General features: G+C 39.7%; 1 protein-coding gene across 1 annotated transcript; it reads right to left on the bottom strand.

The window, feature by feature from the left end:
- Nucleotides 1-15,617: 15,617 nt before the first annotated feature.
- Nucleotides 15,618-23,535, bottom strand: PTS (6-pyruvoyltetrahydropterin synthase). The gene is made up of 6 exons (XM_036862098.1): nucleotides 23,393-23,535; nucleotides 21,888-21,967; nucleotides 20,667-20,689; nucleotides 20,230-20,286; nucleotides 17,340-17,410; nucleotides 15,618-17,150 (listed from the first exon to the last, which is right to left on the bottom strand). Exons 1-6 carry the CDS (start codon nucleotides 23,473-23,475, stop codon nucleotides 17,027-17,029), a joined length of 438 nt encoding a protein of 145 aa, XP_036717993.1. The 5' UTR covers nucleotides 23,476-23,535; the 3' UTR covers nucleotides 15,618-17,026.
- Between the last annotated feature and the right edge of the window lie 976 nt (nucleotides 23,536-24,511).

Genomic DNA, 24,511 nt, shown 5'->3' with positions numbered 1-24,511 from the left:
TTCTGAAGCCAGACTGCAGGGTTCAATTTCATTTTATTTTACCCCTTATTAGCTGTGGGACCTCGTATAAGTTACTTAACTTCTGTGTACCTTGGTTTCTTCATTTGTAAAATAGGGAGAAAAATAGTAGCTACCTATTGGCTGTGTGTAAATTAAATCAGTTAATATATATAAAGCACCCAGAACAGCACCTGGCACAAAGTAAGCACTACATAATTATTTAATGCCTTAAAAAGGCACCATGAACAATACACTGATGTACAAGTAAGCCAAGCATTTCTATATAAATATATATAATATAAATAACAATATAAATATATACAAATAAAATGGTGCCCTAACAAGGACTAAAATTTCTCATTTGTAACTGTTGTAAGAAATGGCTAATGTCTGACTTTTCACCGTCTTTCTCCCTCCAGCCCCACCTTCACCTCCACCCCTCAGGATTCTAAGTAGAATGTCTTCTGGCTTTCTGGGTCAGCTCCTAGGCTCTCTTGTAGCAGAGAATCTAAATAATGAGTAAAGGGGTTAAATTATTCTACATAATAGAGAGCTGGGAAAAGGGAGGGGGTGGGAGAAGAGAAAGCAAAGGCAAAGTTTGGGTTGAGTATTGTGTGGGCTGAGATAGAAAGAAGCTTTGGAGCCTCTGTGGACTGAAAGGAGAGGCGAGGGGTTTCCCAGGCACTACTCTTGGTTACAAACCAGTTCTGGCAATGTCCTTCAAGAGATACAAGTGAAAATCAGAATTATTTTACTTCTGATTGCTGGACTGTATTTCTTTGAATGTGGCACAACAGTGAAACCAGGACATATGTACCACCCCACCCTGCTTTTATGTAAGTTATATCCATAGATAGATAAAGTTAAATGTATATACCTAATATAACTGGGAAATAATTTAACATATGCAAAAATATCTGCATATTTATCGATGCATACATATATAACCTATATGTAAAAATAACTTCAGACTCAGATGCTTGAGTCCAACAAACTCAAAAAGCCTTTGGCGAAAATAAAATGTGTAGACAAAGCATATTTAAAGAGCTTGGGATATTTTTTGAAATAGTTATTTTAATTGTTGAGTTGGGGTTTCTTTTTTTTCTTTTTTTTTTTTTTTTTAAGCCACACAAACCTAGGTTCAAATCCCAGCTCTTTTTTTTTTTTTAAATTTTATAGCTACTTTTATTTTTATTTATTTATTTATTTTTGGCTGTGCTGGGTCTTCGGTTCGCGCGAGGGCTTTCTCTAGCTGCGGCAAGTGGGGGCCACTCTTCGTCGCGGTGCGGGGACCGCTCTTCATCGCGGTGCGCGGGCCTCTCACCATCGCGGCCCCTCCCGTTGCGGGGCACAGGCTCCAGACGCGCAGGCTCAGCAGCTGTGGCTCACGGGCCCAGCCGCTCCGCGGCATGTGGGATCCTCCCAGACCAGGGCTCGAACCCGTGTCCCCTGCATTAGCAGGCAGACTCTCAACCACTGCGCCACCAGGGAAGCCCCCAAATCCCAGCTCTTAATCTACTTAAACCCCAGATTCCTTTTAGTAAACTGGAGCTGACTCCTACCTTAAAGGGCCTGATGACTGAGACACTGGACACATTGTGACTGACATAACGTTAATTCACAATGAGCCAATAAACGCCAAAAAACCTGTTAGTTAACTACACAGACATCAACACAATTTCAAATGAAGGCGGAAGACGTCACACCCCACACCTGGTTAGGCTGCATTTTTTTCTTTTCTAAACACAGTTTTCTCCTTCAAGAAAGGAACCATGACTTTCCCCCTAGTACTTAGGGAATTACTGAGTTATTATGGCAACAAATTGAGCCCTAGTTTGCTGAAAAACACATATTGCCTCAGTGTTGCCACCGATCTGTTAGATCTACACTCTGCAAGGAACGCTGCTCCTAGGGGCTAAACAGATGGAATGATAAAAGGCATTCTTTGCAAGACTAGCTGAGGCCTCTCTGCCTGGGGTAAATCCACTCTCCAGGAGCTGGGAGAGTAACTACCCACCAATCTTCACTGTCTGTCCTGCCATAAAGGGAGTACCTTAGTGAGCCCCTGAGTGAGCGCTGCTAACAAATGATGGTGTGATCATGAGGACAGCAATTTACTAAAAGACCCGTGATTCAGAATTCTAGCTTATCTGTGCTTAAATTAGTAGTTGAGGACTAAAACAAATTTTACCCACAAATGGAAATGGAAAATCCCCAGGAAGATAAAGTTAGCCAGACAAACAAGTTTGGAGGAAGACGGAGGATTTTATTTCATGTTGCAGTGGTTGTTCTCTAAGCTGAAGCATGTAAAAAATAACACCTATCTGAAGTATGCTTAAAAGTTTGGTGTTAAACATTGTAAATCAACTACACTTCAATTAAAAAAAGACGTTTTGGTGTTAAATCTCAAAATTTTTACCAAACCAGTTTCAACCAGTGCTTTACTTTCGGGCACTTTCATACATGCAATAATTATTCAGCGCCTGCTCTGTAGGAGGCACTGGGCTAGGTCCTGGGGAAACAATGAATAAGACAGGGCTCTGGCCCTCATGAAGTTGACATCCTCGAGGTGAGTACAGACAATAAACTAACAAGTAAACAAATAAGACAAAAGGAAACATATATATAATTTTAAAACTGCAAGAAAGGGCACTGTATAGGTATTGTAATAGAAAATAAGAGGATTTCTACCTATACAGGGTGATCAAGGAAGCCTTCAAGAGGGTGATATTTAGGGTGGGATCTGAAGAATGATTAGGTTTTATGAAAGGAATGAGGAATGGGCCAGGGGCAAGGGTTGGGGCAGCATTCTAGGCAGAAGGGAAGTAAACACAAAGATCCTGAGAGACACTGCTTTGGGAAAGATCCCCGGTGTTCTCCCTACTTGCTGCAATTAATAAATTTTTCTCTCGCTTGCAAAAAAAAAGATCCTGAGGCACGAATGAAGTGAGTGTTCATTAGGATGAGCAAAGGCCAACGTGACCAAAACACAGTGATCAGCTTAAGGCTGGCGAAGTAGGCAGTGGCTGGATCATAAGGGGCTTGGCAGGCCAATGTCAGGAGTTTGGATTGTATTTTAAAAACAAGAGGAAGCTTTCAAGGGGTAACATGGGGGAGGGGGATGACAGTGTAGAAGAGAACCAAAGTGGAGCAGGAGACCAGTTAAGAGGCCATGTCAGTAATCCAGGCAAAAAAATGGTGGCAATCTGGACTGGGGTGGTGGCATTGGAAATGGAGAGAGAGAAGCAAAAATCATTGTTTATTTAGAGGTAGAACTTTCTGATAGATTGGAGGTAAGAGGTGAAAAGGGGGAGTGGGAATCAAGGACAACTCCCAGATTTCTGGCTTGAAGAAAATGAATGGATGGTGGTCCATACTCATTCCCATGAGTATTTTTAGGGAACTAGTAAAAGAAGATTCTGAAGGAGAAATCAGAAATTCAGTTTTGGAAATGTTAAGTTTGAGATGTCTGCAAGACACCCAACCACCCATATGCGGTTCTATCTGTGCAAATAAAAACTTTAAAAGGTAAAGGCCAACACTAGTTCTATTTCTTCAGGTTGTCCCCAGCCATAGCACTCACATTTATTAAGATATTTGTGAAAAGTAAAAAAGGGTTTTTAAACTTAGTTCATACTTCTTATCATACTAAATTGGGAATTTTCATTGACTAGTAAACTGGTTGTATGAGGGTGAACTTGGGCTTAAGTACTGATGACTTGTTTCTTGGGCATCTTTAAGAATACATGCCTGAGATGTCACTTCTTTAGCCAACAACCAGGAAAGGAAAGGGAAAGGAATTCTAATTCTCTTTTTTAATGATTAATACTTCTGTCTAGATGGTGACAGAATACTGGTAGGAGTGGGTGGGTGGATTTTGAAGGAAGCAAACTAACTGGTGAAAGCATAACTGCTGCTTTGAAAATCTTCCAGTGCAAGAATCACTTTCCCCTACTTTTCTTTTATGGTGATAGCAGTCCTCTCAGTAGCTATGCAGAGATCTGGGGCATTTTCCAAAATGTCTGTCTTGCAACAGAATCTTGTTATAAAGTTAAATTGCATGAAACTAACAATGATTTTTCTATGTGCAAGGGAGGCTAGAACTATCCCAGACATAACAAAAGCAAAATGAGCACAGTCTGTTTCCCATCTTTAAGGTAATTCCATTTCCAGGAGGAATGTAAAAGTTTGCAGTTTAAAAAACAAAACGGACACTTATCATAGATCTTTTTCACTCTTGCAAAATGAAATGTGCTTTACTCCCCTGGGGTCAAAAAGGGCATGCTACACACTCCCTGCCTACCTCTCCAGCCTCATCTCCTGCTATTCTCCATATCACTTTACACTCTAGAATATGTTTAATCCCCTCCCCTTGAGTGTGGGACGGATCTGGTGACTTGCTTCCAAGGAACAAAAAGCAGAAACGTGATTAGGTTACAAGACTGTGGCTTCCATCCTGCTAACACTCATGCCCTCACTCACACCCCCCCCCCCACTTTTCTCCCTCCCTCCTCGGCCCCCTCCTCTCACTCTCGCTGGCGCTCTCCCTTGCTCACTCTGATGAAGCAAGCTGCTCTATGAAAAGGCCTACATGGCAAGAAAGGAAGGCAGGAATGGAGGCCTAAGTCCAACAACCAGTGAGGAACTGAATCCTGCTAACAACCACACGAGTGAGTAAGGAGGCTGATCTTTCCCAGTCAAGCCTTGAGATGCCTGCAGCCTTGTGAGTGACTCTAAGCCAGAGGTCCTAGCTAAGCCACATCCAGATCTCTGGAACATTAAAAATGTGAGATAATAAATGTTTAATATATGTAATAAATGTAAACATTCATGTAATAAATGTTTAATAGATGCTGTTTTAAGCCCCTATGTTTGGAATAATGTGTTATGCAGCAGTAGGTAACTAGTATGCTCACCCCGCAGAGTGGTTATAAGGATACAGTGATATAACATAAAAAGTATTAGCAAAATGCCTGACACCACAGTAAGGGCCGCACGACATCAGCTCCATTTCCCTTACCATCACTCTATTTTCACTGCCACCACCACACTCACGACACTGTCATCTCATGTCTAGATTCCTGTAATGACTTCACAACTTGTTTCTTTGCTTCCCTCTGTGCAGCTGGCTATCTTCCTTAAAAAGCAAGCAAATAAAACTTCAACAGCTCCTTACCCCTGGGTAAAAAAAAAAAAATTTCACATATTGAGGTATGGGGGAGTCATTCTGGCTTATACATGAGTTAAATGTTATTGCTAACTAAAATAGACTGTTCGTGGCTTATCAAACCTGCACTGTACATCTGCTTTAATTATTAAAGGAAAAGGGCACGGTGACCAGAAGTAAAGAACAGCCATATTAAAAATAAACATTGGGCTTCCCTGGTGGCGCAGTGGTTGAGAGTCTGCCTGCTAATGCAGGGGACACGGGTTCGAGCCCTGGTCTAGGAAGATCCCACATGCCGCGGAGCAACTAAGCCCGTGAGCCACAACTACTGAGCCTGCGCGTCTGGAGCCTGTGCTCCGCAACGAGAGGTCGCGACAGTGAGAGGCCCGCGCACCGCGATGAAGAGTGGCCCCCACTTGCTGCAACTAGAGAAAGCCCTCGCGCAGAAACGGAGACCCAACACAGCCAAAAATAAATAAATAAATAAGTTAAAAAGATAAATAAATAAACATTAAATGCCTCCCTTCCTGGGACGCCAATGCTGGTACTCCTTCAGTAAGACTCCCTTCTCAGGTGCCAAGGCCATACTGACTCGCTATGTACATGCTGATCTGGTTTTTTTCAAACGTTGAAGGAATGTATCCCGGACTTGTTTGACATTCTTTGTTCTGACAAGATATAAAACTGTGCTTTGAGCAGTTCCTCAGAGTTATCTGAGAGACTGTCTTCTGGACTATAGTCCTCAGTTTGGCTCAAATAAACCTCTTTCCTATTCCTATTATAGACTGTTTATTGATTATTTTCATCAACACCCTTAAAGAATAAAAATCAAACAGATATTTAAGGCTCGCTAGGCTGTCTCCATCCTGTATTTCCAAACTAACTTCCCATGACTCTCTCACACCGCATCACCATTCTATTAAGATTAATCTACTCATTACATCCCAAATATACTTTGTACACTCCCACCCTGGTAACCTCACTTACGAAATTTTACCCTTTCAGTATTTTCTCCCCTTTTCTCCTGAATTCTAAACCACCACCCTCCCTGTCCCATCACTTTAAACACCATTCAGGACTAACCTTGTCCACACTAAGTTTTTCCACACCTTACCACCCCATAATAATCTTTCCCTTCTCTAAATTAATATTTACTCATTTGGTATTTAAAATCATCGAGATACAAAATCTAAGAACAGGCAGAAGCAACTTCAGAAAACATCTGTCCAACATTCATTTTGGAGAACTAAGGCTCTGAGATGAAAGTGACACAACTGAGCAGTAATGGCACTCAGACTAGAACTCAAGCCTCAAATTTTTCATGTTATTCAATTCTAAACATATTTCCCAAATGCCCACTATGTACAAGACACTGTAAAATTTTAGCAGTTTCTACCAATACGCCATTCATTTATTTAATCAGTGAAAAATTACTGAATACTATTTACCAGATACTCTGCTTAGAATAATTTTGCCCACAAGGTATCGGGGTAGTGAAAAAACCAAAAGTTAAAGCAATAATAAAATAGAGCTTACTAAGGTCTCTGATAGCAGGTTCTAGGGAGACTTAGAAGAAATCATCTATATCCTATCTTTGGTCCTTCACTCATCTACTAACTCACTCATTCACTAAGTAGACAGACAGACAGACAGTAGGTACACAAATAGAATTCTCACTTTCCTAAGGAGAGCAAGTAGGAAAAAAAATGTTCTCTTGAAGCAACTCATGAACAACAAACACCTGGAGTGTCCCTGTTACTATAAAAAAATGATGTTTTTCTAATATGATCTCAGATCTGCATAATGTGGTATTAAAAGATCTTGAAATGTATACACTGTCCTTTTTTTAAGAGTCTGTGCTTGGCCCCTCCACACCACGTGGGTCCTTGGGGGCATAGGAGGGAGGCCGGGGAGAGCAGGAGAGGAAGGCGGGAGGGGTCCTCCAGGAGCAGAGGGCGTTTGCCCTGCCCGCTCGGGCCCAGGGAGCCTGCTGAGCTCCCAGGCCAATCCCCTGCCCTCCAAAGCCCCCTCCAGGTCTTGTGGGTCCTTGGGGGCATAGGAAAGAAGCCTAGGGGAGAAAAGGAGAGGCAAGCGGGAGGGGCCCTCCCAGACTGGAGGAGCAGGAGAGGAGAGGAGGGCGTCTGCCATGCCCACTTGAGCCCAGGAAGCCTGCTGGGCTCCCAGGTGAGGTCCCCCATCCTCTGAGACCAGGGGTGCGGGGCATGCCTGGGCCCCTTCTGTTCTATTATACCTAAGCCCCACCCCCACAGCCTTCTCCAGCCCTGTGGGTCCTAAGCATAGGCCCCACCCACCACCCAAACCTGGTCCTTGCTTAGGCCCTGCCCTCCAGAGCCAAGACCTTCCCCCCCACTTTTTTTTCCCTCCTTTTTTTTACTATTGTGGTACTGTTGTACCTTCTAGTTGTTGATTGATCTATATTTTTATTTTTATATTCTTTCTAACGTATCTGTTAGTTTCCTATGTTATTGTTCTTTTTTTTTTTTTTTTTCTGCCACCCCATGCTGCTTGCAGGATCTTGGCTCACGAGCCAGCTGTCAGGCCGAAGCTCCTGCGGCGGGAGCTCCGAGTCCAAACCACTGGATTAACAGAGAACCTCAGACTCCAGGGAATATTCATCGGACTGAGGTCTCACGGAGTTCCTCATCTCAGCACCAAGACCCAGCTCTACCCAATAGACTACAAACTCCAGTGCTGGAAGCTTCAGGCCAAACAACCAGTAAGACAGGAACACAATCCCACTCATAAAAAAAAAAAATGAGATGGCAAAAAAATATGTCACAGATGAAGGAGCAAGGTAAAAACCTACAAGACCAAATAAATGAAGAGGAAATAGGCAATCTACCTGAAAAAAGAATTCAGAGTAATGATAGTAAAGATGATCCAGAATCTTGGAAAAAGAATGGAGACACGGATTGAGAAAATTCAAGAAATGTTTAACAAAGATCTAGAAGAACTAAAGAACAAACAGAGATGAACAACACAATAACCGAAATGAAAAACACACGAGAAGCAATCAATAACAGAATAACTGAGGCAGAAGAACGAATAAGTAAGCTGGAAGACAAAATGGTGGAAATAACTGCTGAGGAGCAGAATAAAGGAAAAAGAATAAAAAGAATTGAAGACAATCTCAGAGACCTCTGGGACAACACTAAATGCACCAACATTCGAATTATAGGGGTCCCAGAAGAAGAAGAGAAAAAGAAAGGGTCTGAGAAAATATCTGAAGAGATAATAGTCAAAAACGTCCCTAACATGAGGAAGGAAATAGTCACCCAAGTTCAGGAAACACAGAGAGTCCCATACAGGATAAACCCTAGGAAAAACACACCAAGACACATAATAAAACTAACAAAAATTAAATTCAAAGAAAAAATATTAAAAGCAGTGAGGGAAAAACAAAAAATAACATACAAAGGAATCCCCATAAGGTTATCAGCTGATTTTTCAGCAGAAACTCTGCAGGCCAGAAGGGGGTGGCAGGATATACTTAAAGTGATAAAACAGAAAACCTACAACCAAGATTACTCTACTCAGCAAGGATCTCATTCATATTTGATGGAGAAGTCAAAAGCTTTTCAGACAAGCAAAAGCTAAGAGAATTCAGCACCACCAAACCAGCTTTACAACAAATGCTAAAGAAACTTCTCAAGGCAGGAAACACAAGAGAAGAAAAAGACCCACAAAAACAAACCCAAAACAATTAAGAAAATGGTAATAAGAACATACATATAAATAATAACCTTGAATGTAAATGTCCCAACCAAAAGACACAGACTGGCTGAACGGATACAAAAACAAGACCCATATATATGCTGTCTACAAGAGACCCACTTCAGACCCAGGGACACATACAGACTGAAAATGAAGGGGTGGAAAAAAATATTCCATGTAAATAGAAATCAAAAGAAAGCTGGAGTAGCAATACTCATATCAGATAAAATAGACTTTAAAATAAAGACTGTTACAAGAGATAAGGAGGGATACAACATAATGATCAAAGGATCAATCTAAGAAGAAGATATAACAATTAAAAATGTTTATGCACCCAACATAGGCGCACCTCAATATATAAGGCCAATGCTACGACCATGAAAGGAGAAATCAACAGTAACACAATAATAGAAGGGACTTTAACACCCCACTTACCCAATGGACAGATCATCCAAACAGAAAATAAATAAGGAAACACAAGCTTAAATGACACAATAGACCAGATAGATTTAACTGATATTTATATAACATTCCACCCAAAAGTGGCAGAATACACTTTCTTCTGAAGTGCACATGGAACATTCTCCAGGATAGATCACATCTTGGGTCACAAATCAAGCCTCAGAAAATTCAAAAAAACTGAAATCATATCAAGTATCTTTTCTGACCACAATGCTATGAGACTGGAAATCAATTACAGGAAAAAAACTGTAAAAAACACAAATACATGGAGGCTAAACAGTGCGCTACTAAATAACCAAGAGATCACTCAAGAAATCAAAGATGAGATCAGAAAATACATAGAAACAAATGACAATGAAAACACGACGACCCAAAACCTATGGGATGCAGCAAAAGCAGTTCTAAGAGAGAAGTTTATAGCAATTCAATCTCACCTCAAGAAACAGGAAAAATCTCAAATAAACCATATAACCCTACACTTGAAACAACTAGAGAAAGAAGAACAGAGAAAACCCTAAGTCAGTAGAAGGAAAGAAATCATAAAGATCAGAGCAGAAATAAATGAAATAGAAATGAAGAAAACAATAGCAAAGATCAATAAAACTACAAGCTGTTTCTTAGAGAAGACAAACAAAATTGATAAACCCTTAGCCAGACTCATCAAGAAAAAAAGGGAGAGGACACATATCAAAAAATTAGAAATGAAGAAGGAGAAATCGGGACTTCCCTGGTGGCGCAGTGGTTAAGAATCCACCTGCCAATGCAGGTGACACAGGTTCAAGCCCTGGTCCAGGAAGATCCCACATGCTGCAGACCAACTAAGCCCATGCGCCACAACCACTGAGCCTGTGCTCTAGAGCCCGCGAGCCACAACTACTGAGCCCACAAGCCACAACTACTGAGGCCACGTGCCACAACTACTGAAGCCCACAAGCCTAGACCCCGTGCTCCACAAAAAGAGAAGCCACCACAATGAGAAGCTCGCGCACCGCAACAAAGAGTAGCCCCCGCTCTCCGCAACTAGAGAAAGCCTACGCACAGCAAAGAAGACCCAACACAGCCAAAAATAAATAAATTAATAATTAAAAAAAAAGGAGAAATCACAACTGACACCACAGAAATACAAAGGATTATAAGAGACTACTACAGACAACTATATGCCAATAAAATGGACAACCATGAAGAAATGGACAAATTCTTGGAAAGGTACAATTTTCCAAGACTGAACCAGGAAGAATTAGAAAATATAAACAGACCTATCACAAGTAATGAAATTGAAACCATAATTAAAAACCCTCCAACAAACAAAAGTCCAGGACCAGATGGCTTCACAGGTGAATTCTGTCAAACATTTATTAATTTATTAATTTATTTATTTATTTATGGCTGTGTTGGGTCTTCGTTTCTGTGCGAGGGCTTTCTCTAGTTGTGGCAAGCAGGGGCCACTCCTCATTGCAGTGCGCGGGCCTCTCACTATCGCGGCCTCTCTTGTTGCGAAGCACAGGCTCCAGACGCGCAGGCTCAGTAATTGTGGCTCACGGGCCTAGTTGCTCCGTGGCATGTGGGATCTTCCCAGACCAGGGCTCGAACCCGTGTACCCTGCATTGGCAGGCAGATTCTCAACCACTGCGCCACCAGGGAAGCCCCTGTCAAACATTTAGAAAAGAGCTAACACAGATCCTTTTCAAACACTTCCAAAAAATTGCAGAGGGAGAAACACTCCCAAATTCATTCTATGAAGCCATCATCACCCTGATACCAAAATGAGAAAAAGATATCACAAAAAAAGAAAATTATAGACCAACATCACTGATGAACATAGATACAAAAATCCTCAACAAAATACTAGCAAACAGAATCCAACAGCACATCAAAAGGATCATACACCATGATCAAGTGGGGTTTATCCCAGGGATGCAAGGATTCTTCAATATACGCAAATCAATCAATGTGATACACCACATTAACAAATTAAGGAATAAAAACCATGTGATCATCTAAATAGATGCAGAAAAAGCTTTTGACAAAATTCAACACCCATTTATGACAAAAACTCTCCAGAAAATGGGTATAGAGGGAACCTACCTCAACATAATATAAGCCATATATGACAAACCCACAGCAAGCATCATACTCAATGGTGAAAAACTGAAAGCATTTCCACTAAGATCAGCAACAAGACAAGGATGTCCACTCTCACCACTCTTATTCAACATAGTTTTGGAAGTCCTAGCCACAGCAATCAGAGAAGAAAAAGAAATAAAAGGAATACAAATTGGAAAAGAAGTAAAACTGTCACTGTTTGCTGATAACAAGATACTATACATAGAAAATCCTAAAAATGCCACCAGAAAACTACTAGAACTAATCAATAAATATGGTAAGGCTGCAGGATACAAAATTAATGCACAGAAATCTCTGGCATTCCTATACACCAACAACAAAAAATCAGAAAGCGAAATTAAGGAAACACTCCTATTTACCACTGCAACAAAAAGAATAAAATACCTAGGAATAAAACTGCCTAAGGAGGTGAAAGACTTGTACTCAGAAAACTATAAAACACTGATGAAAGAAATCAAAGATGACATAAACAGATGGAGAGATATACCATGTTCTTGGATTGGAAGAATCAACATTGTGAAAATGACTGTACTACCCAAAGCAATCTAGAGATTCAATGCAATCCCTATCAAATTACCAATGGCATTTTTCATTGAATTAGAACAAAAAATTTTACAATTCGTATGGAAACACAAACGACCCTGAATAGCCAAAGCAATCTTAGGAAAGAAAAACGGAGCTGGAGGAATCAGGCTCCCTGACTTCAAACTATACCACAAAGCCACAATAATCAAGACAGTATGGTACCGGCACAAAAACAGAAATATAGATCAATGGTACAGGACAGAATGCCCAGAGCTAAATCCACGCACATATGGGCACCTAATTTACGACAAAGGAGGCAAGAACATACAAGGTAGAAAAGACAGCCTCTTCGAATAAGTGGTGCTGGGAAAACTGGACAGCTACATGTAAAGAATGACATTTTAACACTCCCTAACACCATACACAAAAATAAACTTCAAATGGATTAAAGACTTAAACGTAAGGCCAGACACTATAAAACTCTTAAGAGGAAAACACAGGAAAAACACTCTGACATAAACCACAGCAAAATCTTTTATGACCCACCTCCTAGAGTAATGGAAATAAAAACAAAAATAAACAAATGGGACTTAATTAAACTTAAAAGCTTTTGCACAACAAAGGAAACCATAAACAAGACATAAAGACAACCCTCAGAATGGGAGAAAATATTTGCAAATGAAACAAGAGACAAAGAATTAGTCTCCAAAATGTACAAACAGCTCATGGAGCTCAATATCAAAAAACCAAACAATACAATTAAAAAATGGGTGGAAGCTATACTCAACAATAAGAATGAACCATAGCTTAATAATATCAAATAGGGACTTCCCTGACAGTCCAGTGATTAAGACTCCACACTTCCACTGCAGGGGGCATGGGTTCAATCCCTGGTTGGGGAACTAAGATCTTGCATGCTGCGCCATGTGGCCCAAATAATAATAATAATAAGAAGAAGAATATTAATATCAAATAAAATATTTAAGTAATTAAGTCTAGAACATCACAGGTACAATGTTCTATTTACAAAGTGAAAAAGTTAAAAAATATGTTATATAAAGATATATAGTTTTAAGGAATATATATGTGTATATATATTCCCTATAAATTGTATACACGTATACATATACATACATATATGCAAATCAAAGGAATAATGAACCCAGATTTTGGATGATGGTTACTTCTAGCTGAGGGAAAAGGAGGATGGACGGAGTACATATGACTAGATGTCAGTTGTCAAGATCTGAGTTTTTGTACTGGGTTGTGGCTTTACAGATGCTTATTACCTTATTAAAAATAACCAGCTAGGGCTTCCCTGGTGGCGCAGTGGTTGAGAGTCTGCCTGCCAATGCAGGGGACGCGGGTTCGAGCCCTGGTCTGGGAAGATCCCACATGCCGCGGAGCAACTGGGCCCGTGAGCCACAACTGCTGAGCCTGCACATCTGGAGCCTGTGCTCCGCAACAAGAGAGGCCGCGATACTGAGAGGCCCGCGCACCGCGATGAAGAGTGGCCCCCGCTTGCCGCAACTAGAGAAAGCCCTCGCACAGAAACGAAGACCCAACACAGCCATAAATAAATAAATAAATTAATTAAAAAAAAAAGAGAGAGAAAAATAACCAGCTAACAGACTGAAAAGAGGTTCTGAATGGATCAGTGGCAAAAGTGTGTCATAAACCAAGGATTATGCATAATACAATTCTGTATACCTGAATGCTTTTATAAAAGGTTTATGGCTTTGTATTATAAAAAATTTTGTCTATTTAAGGAAAATGTTAAATTTAATGTAAAGTACTTATTCAGGCTGTGTTTATACATTAACTTAGACATATATAAAAACATTATATAAAATATTTTTTAAATCCTAAAAAAAAAAAAAAAAAAAAAAAAAGGGTGGAAGACCTAAATAGACATTTCACCAAGGAAGACATACAGATGGCCAAGAGGCACATGAAAAGATGCTCAACATCACTAATTATTAGAGAGATGCAAATCAAAACTACAATGAGTTGTAGATACAACTACTATGGAAAACGGTATAGAGGTTCCTTAAAAAACTAAAACTAGAACTACCATATGACCCAGCAATGCCACTACTGGGCATATACCCTGAGAAAACCATAATTCAAAAAGACACATGTACCACAATGTTCATTGCAGCACTATTTACAATAGCCAGGTCATGAAACCAATCTAAATGTCCATCAACAGATGAATGGATAAAGAAGATGTGGCACATATATACAATGGAATATTACTCAGCTATAAAAAGAAACAAAACTGAGTTATCTGTAGTGAGGTGGATGGACCTAGAATCTGTAATACAGAGTAAAGTAAGTCAGAAAGAGAAAAACAAATACCATATGCTAACACATATATATGGAATCTAAAAAAAAAAAAAGAAATGGTACTGATGAACCTAGTTGCAGGGCAGGAATAAAGAGGTAGACATAGAGAATGGACTTGAGGACATGGGGTGGGAGGGGGAAGCTGAGGTGAAGTGAGAGAGTAGCATCGACATATATACACTACCGAATGTAAAATAGTTGGCTGGTGGGAAGCAGCAGCATAGCACAGGGAGATCGGCTCGGTGCTTTGCGATGACTTAGAGGGGTGGGATAGGGAGGATGGGAGGGAGGCTCAAGAGGGAGAGGATATGGGGACATGTGTATATATATGGCTGATTTGCTTTGCTGTGCAACAGAAACTAACACAGTATTGTGAAGCAATTATACTCGAATAACGATCTATTAAAAAAAAAAAAAAGAAGAAGAATATACATTTCAACTTCAGGATAGCTGTTCTTCTGGAGAAAGAGAAAAAACGAGCCCCACATATTTTCCTCCAGAGAAAAGGTCACTCTGCCAGGATGGACTGATGGACTTTTGTGATGCACAGTTCAAGATTAGGAAGGGGTGGGAAGAAGAGAAAAGCTAATTGATGTAGGGTAATTTAAAAATAAGTGACAGGGACTTCCCTGTTGGTGCAGTGATTGGGAATCTGCCTGCCAATGCAGGGGACACGGGTTCAAGCCCTGGTCCGGGAAGATCCCACATGCCGCGGAGCAACTAAGTGCGTGAGCCACAACTGCTGAGCATGCGCTCTAGAGCCCACAAGCCACAACTACTGAGCCCTCGTGCCACAACTACTGAAGCCCATGCACCTAGAGCCCATGCTCCTCAACAAGAGAAGCCACTGCAATAAGCCCACATACCGCAACGAAGAGTAGCCCCCGCTCGCCGCAACTAGAGAAAGCCCACGCGCAGCAACAAAGACCCAATACAGCCCAAAAAATAAATAAATAAGTGACAAAGAGGCATGGACAGAAATGCAAAACAGTTGAGAAAAGGGGAACTGTATTGGAGTGTGGTTTGTAAATAAGAGGCTCCAGAGTAATGTGGGTTTACAGAAAATTGAAAAGGAGAGAAAAAGAGACATAGGAAGTGTTACTGGGGTATATCAAAGGGAATTTATTAACAATTTTAGACGAAAGCCAAGTAAATTATTAGAATTCCTTAAAAAAAAAATGTGTGCTTGGGAGTCAGACTGAGTATCAAACACTCAGTTTGCTATTTATTTGCTGAGTGAGCTTAGGCAGGTAGCTTAAACTCAGTTCAATTTTAATTTTCTCATCTGTAAAATGGGAAAATGGGAATAATACCTTACATGGAAGCTGTGGGAATTAAAACATAAAGTGCCTTACCAAACTATAGCTATCCTGCCTTTCAAGTAATCAATACAAAATATACATGAATAAGTAATATAAAAATTGTGTTGATAACTAAAACACATTTAAATTTAATCAAGTGGGCATTGTATTATTGTCAAAATTTACCATAAAATTCCTGTAGTTAATAACTCTCCAAAATAAAAGTGTACTCCTTTGAAAATTTTTTTAGTATAGTAATCACCACACATGTCCTTTTACTATTTTCAGGCAGCAACATTCTAAGAATCCATTGTGTACTAGTTGCTATGTGGAGAGAAAAATGAAACCCTATATTTAAGAAGTTCAGAATACAAATGAGAACACAAGTGAGAACAGTTCTTTTTGCGAAGAAAGCAAATACGTTCTTGTGGATTTAGGCATGAGAAACTGATACCAGGGATGAAAAATATAGTTCAACCTAAGCAGATAAATTTAGTGATCAGAACAAAATGGAATTAATTAGGAAAAACTGTATAAAAGAGATCCTTTACAGAGTAATATATCCTTTTCATGTTGATTATTTTAAAAGGGTTTAATACATGTGATTATTCTTCAGCCTTCTGAGTTTAAATTGTTCAGGTAGCCACAAGGTCTGGAAACACAGACAAATATACATAAGCAGTTTACTGATCTTCCATGATTATGTTCAATGTGCTATTCCTCACTAGCAGTTCATAGTTCAATAAGCTGTGCAAATGTGCAATGAATAATGTGCATTAAAGCAACATTCCCATCAGTCCTTGTACATCTATTTACAATGCATTGCCTCAGATGATTTGTGTCTAATTTTCACTGAATAAACTTGCACCTTTAGCATATTCTAGAAGTGATCAAGGGAGCTCAATCTACTAAGAAATAGAATGTTGTCTATGTTTCTAGACTTGGTGATCACCTGTATTTTATTTTTTATAAGATTCACCTACTGTGAGTCTTATAAACATTTTTGCCATTTATATTATGCCAAGAAAATAAAATGAATACTAAAAATGAGATAATGGAAAAACAAAAACAGATTTCTTTTGCTTTCATATAATTCTACACCAAACATTTTGCTGAAATGATTTTAATCTATAGATGAAAGATTCTTTAAATGATACTCAGAATACATTACAAATTTGATTTTAAAATAGATTTGAGTCTAAAACAGGTCTTACTCACAATGATTCCAATAAATCAAGTGCTCCAGAGCTCAATATGGATATGCAACAATTATGTGATGACTTCTTAATTGTCCAAGGGGATAAAGATCTTCTTCAAATATGGAAAAAAATTAAATCATTCTATAGTATTAACCTTAAAGGAGTTATTCTCCTTTATAGACTACAATATTATTATCAGTTTCATATACTTTTACTTTATAAAGAACTCCCATAGGAAGAAATTTCTGGAGGTTTTCCCAGATATATACAGCTACATTTTCTGTCGTGCTGTAGAAGAAAAGGAAAGAAGATCAAAAGGCAAATAAACAAAACTTCATGTTTAATACTTACAGAGAATAGAAATTCTAGTTTTAAAAGATATTACACTAAAACTTCAGAAATCACACAATAATCAAGTAGAATGTTAAAATCGATTCTTCTTTCTTACTATTTACATAAAGTAAAATAGTCACTCACCTTACAACATCTGCAAAATACGGCACATCCAGATCCAGATTCTTATGATCAAGGGGCTTCATAATTGCCTCCTATAGACAAAACAAAGGAAAAACATCACTAATTCCATTTATGACTCATATTCCAAAGTGTTCTACCTTTGCTTCTAAACCTTACCTTATCATTTAGTCACTAACTCGATACTTGCAAGTACTCGGTGTCTTATAAAACAATTTCAGAAAGTTTAAAGTTGTAAAATAAAGTAAGGCCTAGCTCTCCATAATGACTGGATATCCTCATTACTGAATGCAAAGAGGTAAGAAACCAAAAATAGAGAATTCACTGGAGCTTTCTCATAACAAGCCATTGTGATTCAGAATTTAGTTTAATACTTCTTGAATTCTGTCCAAAATATTACTAGAAATACTTCTCTCTAACAGTCTCACCTTCAGCACAATGTCACAATTTAATTAGGACAAATATCCAATGAGTGCTACATTTATAAAGCAGATTAAGACTGAAATTATGTAAGGAGTTCTGAATTTCTGCTGTAAGGAGTAATTTAAGGATGATCTTGGGCTCTTAGAAGAAAAAATAAAAACATGTAAAGACTATTGCTTCCTAATACTTGTATTAGGAATATTAAACATAATGTTTTTCTTTGTCAATGGCAAGAATTGTAATTGCCTTATTCTTTGTAAATTTTTACTTTTAGCTATTGTAAAAAATCTAAGCAATCTAAAGAATACAATAAACTAGTGAATATAACAAGAAAGAAACAGACTCTCAGATGAAGAGAACTAGTTGTTACCAGTGGGGAGTGGGAAGGGAGGAGGGGCAGTAAAGGGGTAGGGGATTAAGAGGTACAAACTATTATGTATAAAATAAGCTATAAGGATATATTGTACAACATGGGGAATGTAGCCAATATTTTATAATAACTATAAATGGAGTATAACCTTTAAAAATTGTCAATCACTATACTGTACACCTGTAAATTATATAATATTGCTCGTCAACTATATTTCAATAAAAAAAGCATTAGTGAAACAATCTAAGTTTCCATATGGTATGGTTCCAAGAAAGGTACATTAATGACAACAATAGCAATCATTTTCTGAACAAAATCAGAATCATATAAAAAAAAGTAAGTCCTAAACCAAACAACTTTTAAAATAAATCAAATGATATCCATATGGATATCAAGAAAATAAATCTTTGTTTAATCTTTGTTTTAACTGAAAATTCCAGTTCAGATCTCAACTTTTCCATTGAAGCCTCTTCTACAGGGCTCCTTCTAATTTGACTCTGTATGCCATGATCAGCCACTTTTACTGATGTAAAAGTACTAAAGTGTGTGGTGTGTGGTATCCTTCAGGTATGCAAAGATGGGGAAAAAGTGTAGAGAACCTCTCCTTTCCTATTTAACTGTATGCCTGCTTGGGGTGTCTCTTATTTCTCAAGTTGTTGTCTTGTATTTGTGTGTGCACACACGTGTGTGTGTGTGTATATATATATATATTTTTATGTCATCAGTAAATGCAAGCACTCTGTCTTTACAGCTTTCCTACAGTACTTTGAGCACAGTACTGTTTGTTCATTCACTCATTCTCCTATTCATTTATTCAAGCAACATTTATTGAGCACTTACTATTCTTTCCCTGCTATAAAAAGTCATGTGAGGGCTTCCCTGGTGGCGCAGTGGTTAAGAATCCGCCTGCCAATGCAGGGGACACGGGTACAAGCCCTGGTCTGGGAAGATCCCACATGCCGTGGAGCAACTAAGCCCATGCACCACAACTACTGAGGCTGTGCTCTAAAGCCCGCGTGCCACAACTACTGAAGCCCGCACGCCCAGAGCCCGTGCTCCGCAACAAAGAGAAGCCACCACAGTGAGAAGCCCGCACATCACAACAAAGAGTAGCGCCCGCTCGCTGCAACTAGAGAAAGCCTGCGCGCAGCAACAGAGACCCAACACAGCCATAAGTAAATAAATTAATTTTTTAAAAAAAAGAAAGTTTAAAAAGTCATGTGAGCACGCTGTGGCTAACAGCTATGTCTCATTCATCATTGGATTCCCAGTACTCAGCTCAAAGACTGATGCAAAGCAGGCATACTTATTGAATATATGGGAGATAAGTAATGTGAAAGAAGTAATGATTATTAATAACAGCATTTTTATGAAACAAATGTCAAATTTTAGAACAAAATAAGGAGCAAAGCTGAAGCAAAATAAACAGGTGAAATGAAGGCATAATAAAAACTAAGGTGGATGGAAGAAAATCTAATCTCAACTTTGCAAAGGACTAACTACATGACCTAGGGCAAGTCAGTTGGTTAACTGTTCAGCATCTCTCAATCTCAATCTATGGAGTGAAGAAGTTGGCTTAGATAACCTCTGAGGTCTCTTACAATCCAAGAATTCTGTAATGATATAATCAGTAAGTCTTTCACTGAACAACCTCTTTTTTGTTATCCCTATGATGAACTGCCCCAGTGAGTTTATAATAAAGCTAAAGTGAATAAAACAGGGTAGTACTAAAATCTGTGATCAAAGGTGTAAGGAAAATTCACAGAAGAAATAGAAAGTTTCAAGGAGAAAGCCGTGTCTTGAAAGAAGGGCAGAATTTGTTAAACAGAGAAAATCAGGATACGCCAACAAAAAATACAAGACGAGCACGCTGCATTTATTCCTATCATTGTAAGACAACCATGACTAATTTCCATTAAGTCATCCAAACACCTTTAGAACACTGAGAGAAGTTCCTCCAACTACTACCCCACTCCCTCACCCAACTCCACTTGCCAGGTCACAGGACCTCTGATGATACTTGGTTGGGGAAGTGAAAAGGGGGCCATCAAATATTATATTCAGAAGACAGCACAAAATAAGCATCCAACATGCCATTACCTCCATATACTCTTTGAGGTCAGTCAAATTCATGACCATTCCTGTAACAGGATCAATCTAAAAAGTAAACAAAGGTGAATATTACTATAACATGCTCTTCATATTTAAACCTCTGGTAAATTATTAAAGGCTGCACAATGTGCAGAAATTGTCCCCACATTGGCCTTCATCCCCGAGACAATCCATCTCAGCATGGAAACACCAAGTACTCTCGGCTTCCTTTTCACTGTAGTGCTCTTCTACCTGCCCACATACAGCACATTAAAGAGGACACTTTGGGAGAGGAAAGGCCTGAAATGGCAGCAGCTCACCATACACAAAGACCAACAATGAAGCAGTACTGATTTGAACAGAATTTTTCAACACAGAATCCATCACATCGGCTGAAAGAGCGCCCAGCAATGTGCACAAACCACAGAGACATTTTCAGCACGTACCTCTCCATGTACTGTCACCACAACTATGGGGAAGAAAACAAAATACCAAAAAAAAACATGACTTTCAACAGAGTAACATCCAAACACAAGTTACCAACAGAAATTATTAGATCTCACCCCACAAAGCTATATTTTCCCCCAGAACATCTTTTAGTTAAGATCTTTTTATCAACTAAAGCAAGACTCAACCAAGGCAGAGGAACTTAGAGGTGCTTAGCCAAGGCCAAAAAGGGTATAAATTCTGTTTATGATGCACTTGGAAGGAATCTCCACTAGGTAAGATCAAGATGCTGCTTGATCACTGCCTGTAAAAGTAGAAAATATACAGGAAGAAATCCAGCTACACACTGAGCTGGTCCAAGTACCTTTCTGAGCAAGCAAAACTACTACTGGGCCTAAAATTCTTATTCCTTTATTCATGTGAATGTAAACACAGTTTATAGTAATGCTTTGTAAATTAACAAGTACTTGTATGAAACTTCTGAAAAATCTTGATGATCAGAGTGCTCTACAAATTAATGACTTCTACATATTTTTTTCAGCTCCATACAAACACCATTAGGTATTATGTGATAAGTGAGCAAACTGAGAATGAGAGATATCATAGGTCAAGTAAGTTAGGCAGTAGCTAAACTAGAAATCCCAGACTTCTGACATCTTTTCTGGTCTTTTTACTCCATCATACCATATACTGTGATGCTCTATGGCTTACATAGCTGTTTTGTGGAGATATCATCTGTATCTCAAATAATCAAGTCCCTTGTCCTTGCATAAATTAATTACTTTCTTGGAACACTACTGTCAAAGTTTTAGACCCAACCTATTTTCCTGCCATACCGCATATCTTGGGCCAATATGCTCCCTTTGTCAGTCATTATTTACTCAATGAATACAATCTAATTTTAACATTGTCCTCAGCAATACCTAATTAGAAGGAAACATGGTGCCAAAAGAATGTCATGTATTCTTAAGACCAAGGAAAACAGTATTTAAGCCATTCATTGTTTTGATCTATAACAGCAGACAACTGCATAGTAAAACTTAAGATACATCCAACTTAGGCAACAGATCTTTTCATTTTGAACTTCCATTTAATTTCTCATTCAAGGCTCAAAGCATTCATGTTCTGTCCATAAGGTTTCTTACTCATTTAGACTGTATATGCTGAACACTCTTTCATCATTACCGAAAGTGCTAAAATTTCACCAGTTTTTCTCTCACCTTTATAATTGTGCCCATGGCCATTTGGGTTGTTGCATTTCCCAAACAGTTTCAAGTTTTCCTCATTACTCAGAGATTTGCTGACCAAAAAAAAAAAACACAAAAGTCAACATGATACATATTCAGATACCTTCTCTGTTCCCTACACTTATTGTTTGCTCTAGCCTTTGAAAAACTTCACAACTTACTATTCTTTAGCTCATCAAATGGAGAGTCATAAATCAATTTGATTTCATTACTCAATTTTATGTCAGGAACCAGTGTATGCCCCCTAATTAGACTACTATACCACACAAATTAGCTTAAATAAATTCAACATCCTTGTTCCACAGCAAGACTTCAACAACTGATCTGCTCAAGGCCCTTCCATTTTGCAACTCAACATTTACTGAGTACCTACTACATACCAGGCATGGGCTGAATGAAGCAAGGGCACATGGTGATTAAAAAAAAAAAAGACGCTTATCCCCAAGTGGCTTAAAATCTCATTCCCCTGAAAAATAATTACATGACCTAGTACATCTTCTCTTTAAAATCTTGCTTTATTATCCCTCAACTATTGCCTACTGATAACTTCAATCCATTCAGGGGTATTCAAGCCAGGTTAAATTTTAAAATTACAATACTCAGCCGTTGTTCCAGGCAGAGATCCATTTTCTTAATGTATTTTTATACCTATACCTGTCCAATCAACTGTGCATCTTCAATGAGGCCTTACCACTCTCATATGTTTGAGCTTCCTATTAAATAACCCCTTTCTTTTTGAGACTCTATTACTTTCCTTTCTCCTGCTCATCTACTTCTTACATTTAGAGTATTACAGTTCACAAAGCTTTTGCACAAAATTATCTCACTGTACTCTCCACAAAATTGGCCAGTTTGTACACTCCAGATAGAAAACTGTTACAGGTCTTGATCACTGCTGCATCCCTGTTACCTAGCACAAGACCTGACAACAAATACCTGTCCAGTGAATAAATGGACAGGTGAATCCTGCTAGGTAGAAATTATCCTCATTTTGCAGACGAGGAAACAGATGCTCAGAGAGTGGAGCTTGCTAATGAGTGGCAAAACCCTGCTCAAAATCAACTCTTCAGTGCGATGAAGCAGTCTGAGTACTCCGGGCTCAGATCCCAACTCTGCTGCTTGCTCTCAGGAAAGTGAACATCTGGGTTCATTTTCTCTTCGGTATAAAGTGGACAAAACTCGCCTTGCTGTAACTATATTAGCTATGGGTAGCTAACATGTACTGAGTGTTTACGATGTGCCTGGCACTGTGTAACCTGCGCGAGTTCAACACCTTTCAACGTCACATCGATCCCCGGGGGGCTGGTCGCCGCCGGTCGCCGCTGTTATGACGTCATCAACGAAGCCTGGCGGCCGCAGGACTACACCACGCCCCCCGCCCGCTCATCAGCGGGCACCCGTGCCCCTCCCGCACCCGGGACCCAGCTCCGGGGCTCGAAGGTCCTGCCCCCACCACTGGTACTGTAGGCACACCCCACCTGTGGAGCCGATGGGTCGCGCTGAAGGAGACCAGACGGGACACTCGCGCCCGCCGGCCAGGGCCCGAAGCCGCCGCGCTCATGATTTTGCAGGCCCGCCGCCAGGCAGAGAAAGGGGGCACCTCCCTCCGCGGCTGCGCAGTGCGGACGACGCCCGGGAGAAGTGCTCTCTGCTTCACCCTGCGACTGGGCTCCCTCTGCCGGCCTGGAGGCCGTAACAGGCGTTCCTTGCTATCTCAATCTCTTGGGAGAGCGAGCGCTTAGAGAGCTGGAACCGTCTTAGAGCGGTCAAATGAGGTGGGTGGGGTCTTAGTGTCCTTCATTTTTATGTCTGCTCAATGAGGTCCCTCCCACTCCCTTCTAGAAAGCCCTGGGTTGTAGAAACTTCCAGTCGCTGCTTACTCTGCGACTAGTCCCAGGGCCAGCCTACTTATAGCTTAAAGGGAGCAGAAATTTGAGTGCACGTGTGGGACCACGTGTCTTTCAGAAATGATACTACCTTTGGACTATTTGTAAAGATTCTTACAAAGGGAAACTCTCGAGCTGTCCTTATCATCCATATGCATGCATGGAGCCGTTTATCACTATGGGTTGCCGCAGTGTAAACACATGCACCCATGAACACACACACATTAGCTATTCTCTGCCCAATGTAGACACCTCCAGAGTGAAAGGATCTTGTTTCCTCGCCATCTACTCATAAGCAGTGGCCAAACTACTTATAGTTCCCAGTACGCACCAGTGCATTTCTCGCCTACATTCATTCTTTCATTAATTACTGAATACCTACTGTGGCTGGCACTGTTCCAGGCACTGGAAATGAGGGTTAAAATCATGGGCGTGGTGGAAATATAAGCCCCATGATGCTTTCTCCCAGATGTCTCCTGTCTCCAGCTATATGTGGTGTTTGTTGTGCATTAAATTATTAATGTGTAGCAAACTTCCTCACGTTTTCAAATGTTTTTCTCCTTTCCCCCATTGGGCTGTAATGAAAGAACTTTAAATAATTATAAACCAGAGATTTTTGAGATAGAAACTCAAAATCTAGTTCAGTCCTCTCACTTTACAGATAAGAAAACACAGACCCAGATAAGTGAATTATTTACCCAGGATCACTTA

Source organism: Balaenoptera musculus, chromosome 8 (genome assembly GCF_009873245.2).
Source record: "Balaenoptera musculus isolate JJ_BM4_2016_0621 chromosome 8, mBalMus1.pri.v3, whole genome shotgun sequence".
NCBI classification, from domain to species: Eukaryota; Metazoa; Chordata; class Mammalia; order Artiodactyla; family Balaenopteridae; genus Balaenoptera; species Balaenoptera musculus.
Note: the sequence above shows the minus strand (reverse complement) of the source record. Positions and strands in the feature narration are given on the sequence as shown.

What these genes read in the sequence shown, in the direction of transcription:
- PTS (XM_036862098.1), bottom strand. Translation starts at nt 23,475, where the DNA reads ATGAGCGCGGCGGCTTCGGGCCCTGGCCGGCGGGCGCGAGTGTCCCGT. An exon ending in CCATGGGCACAATTATAAAG is followed by an intron (nt 20,690 to 21,887) that starts GTGAGAGAAAAA and finishes TCTTCCCCATAG; the next exon opens with TTGTGGTGACAGTACATGGA. An exon ending in TGGTGACAGTACATGGAGAG is followed by an intron (nt 20,287 to 20,666) that starts GTACGTGCTGAA and finishes TTTACTTTTTAG; the next exon opens with ATTGATCCTGTTACAGGAAT.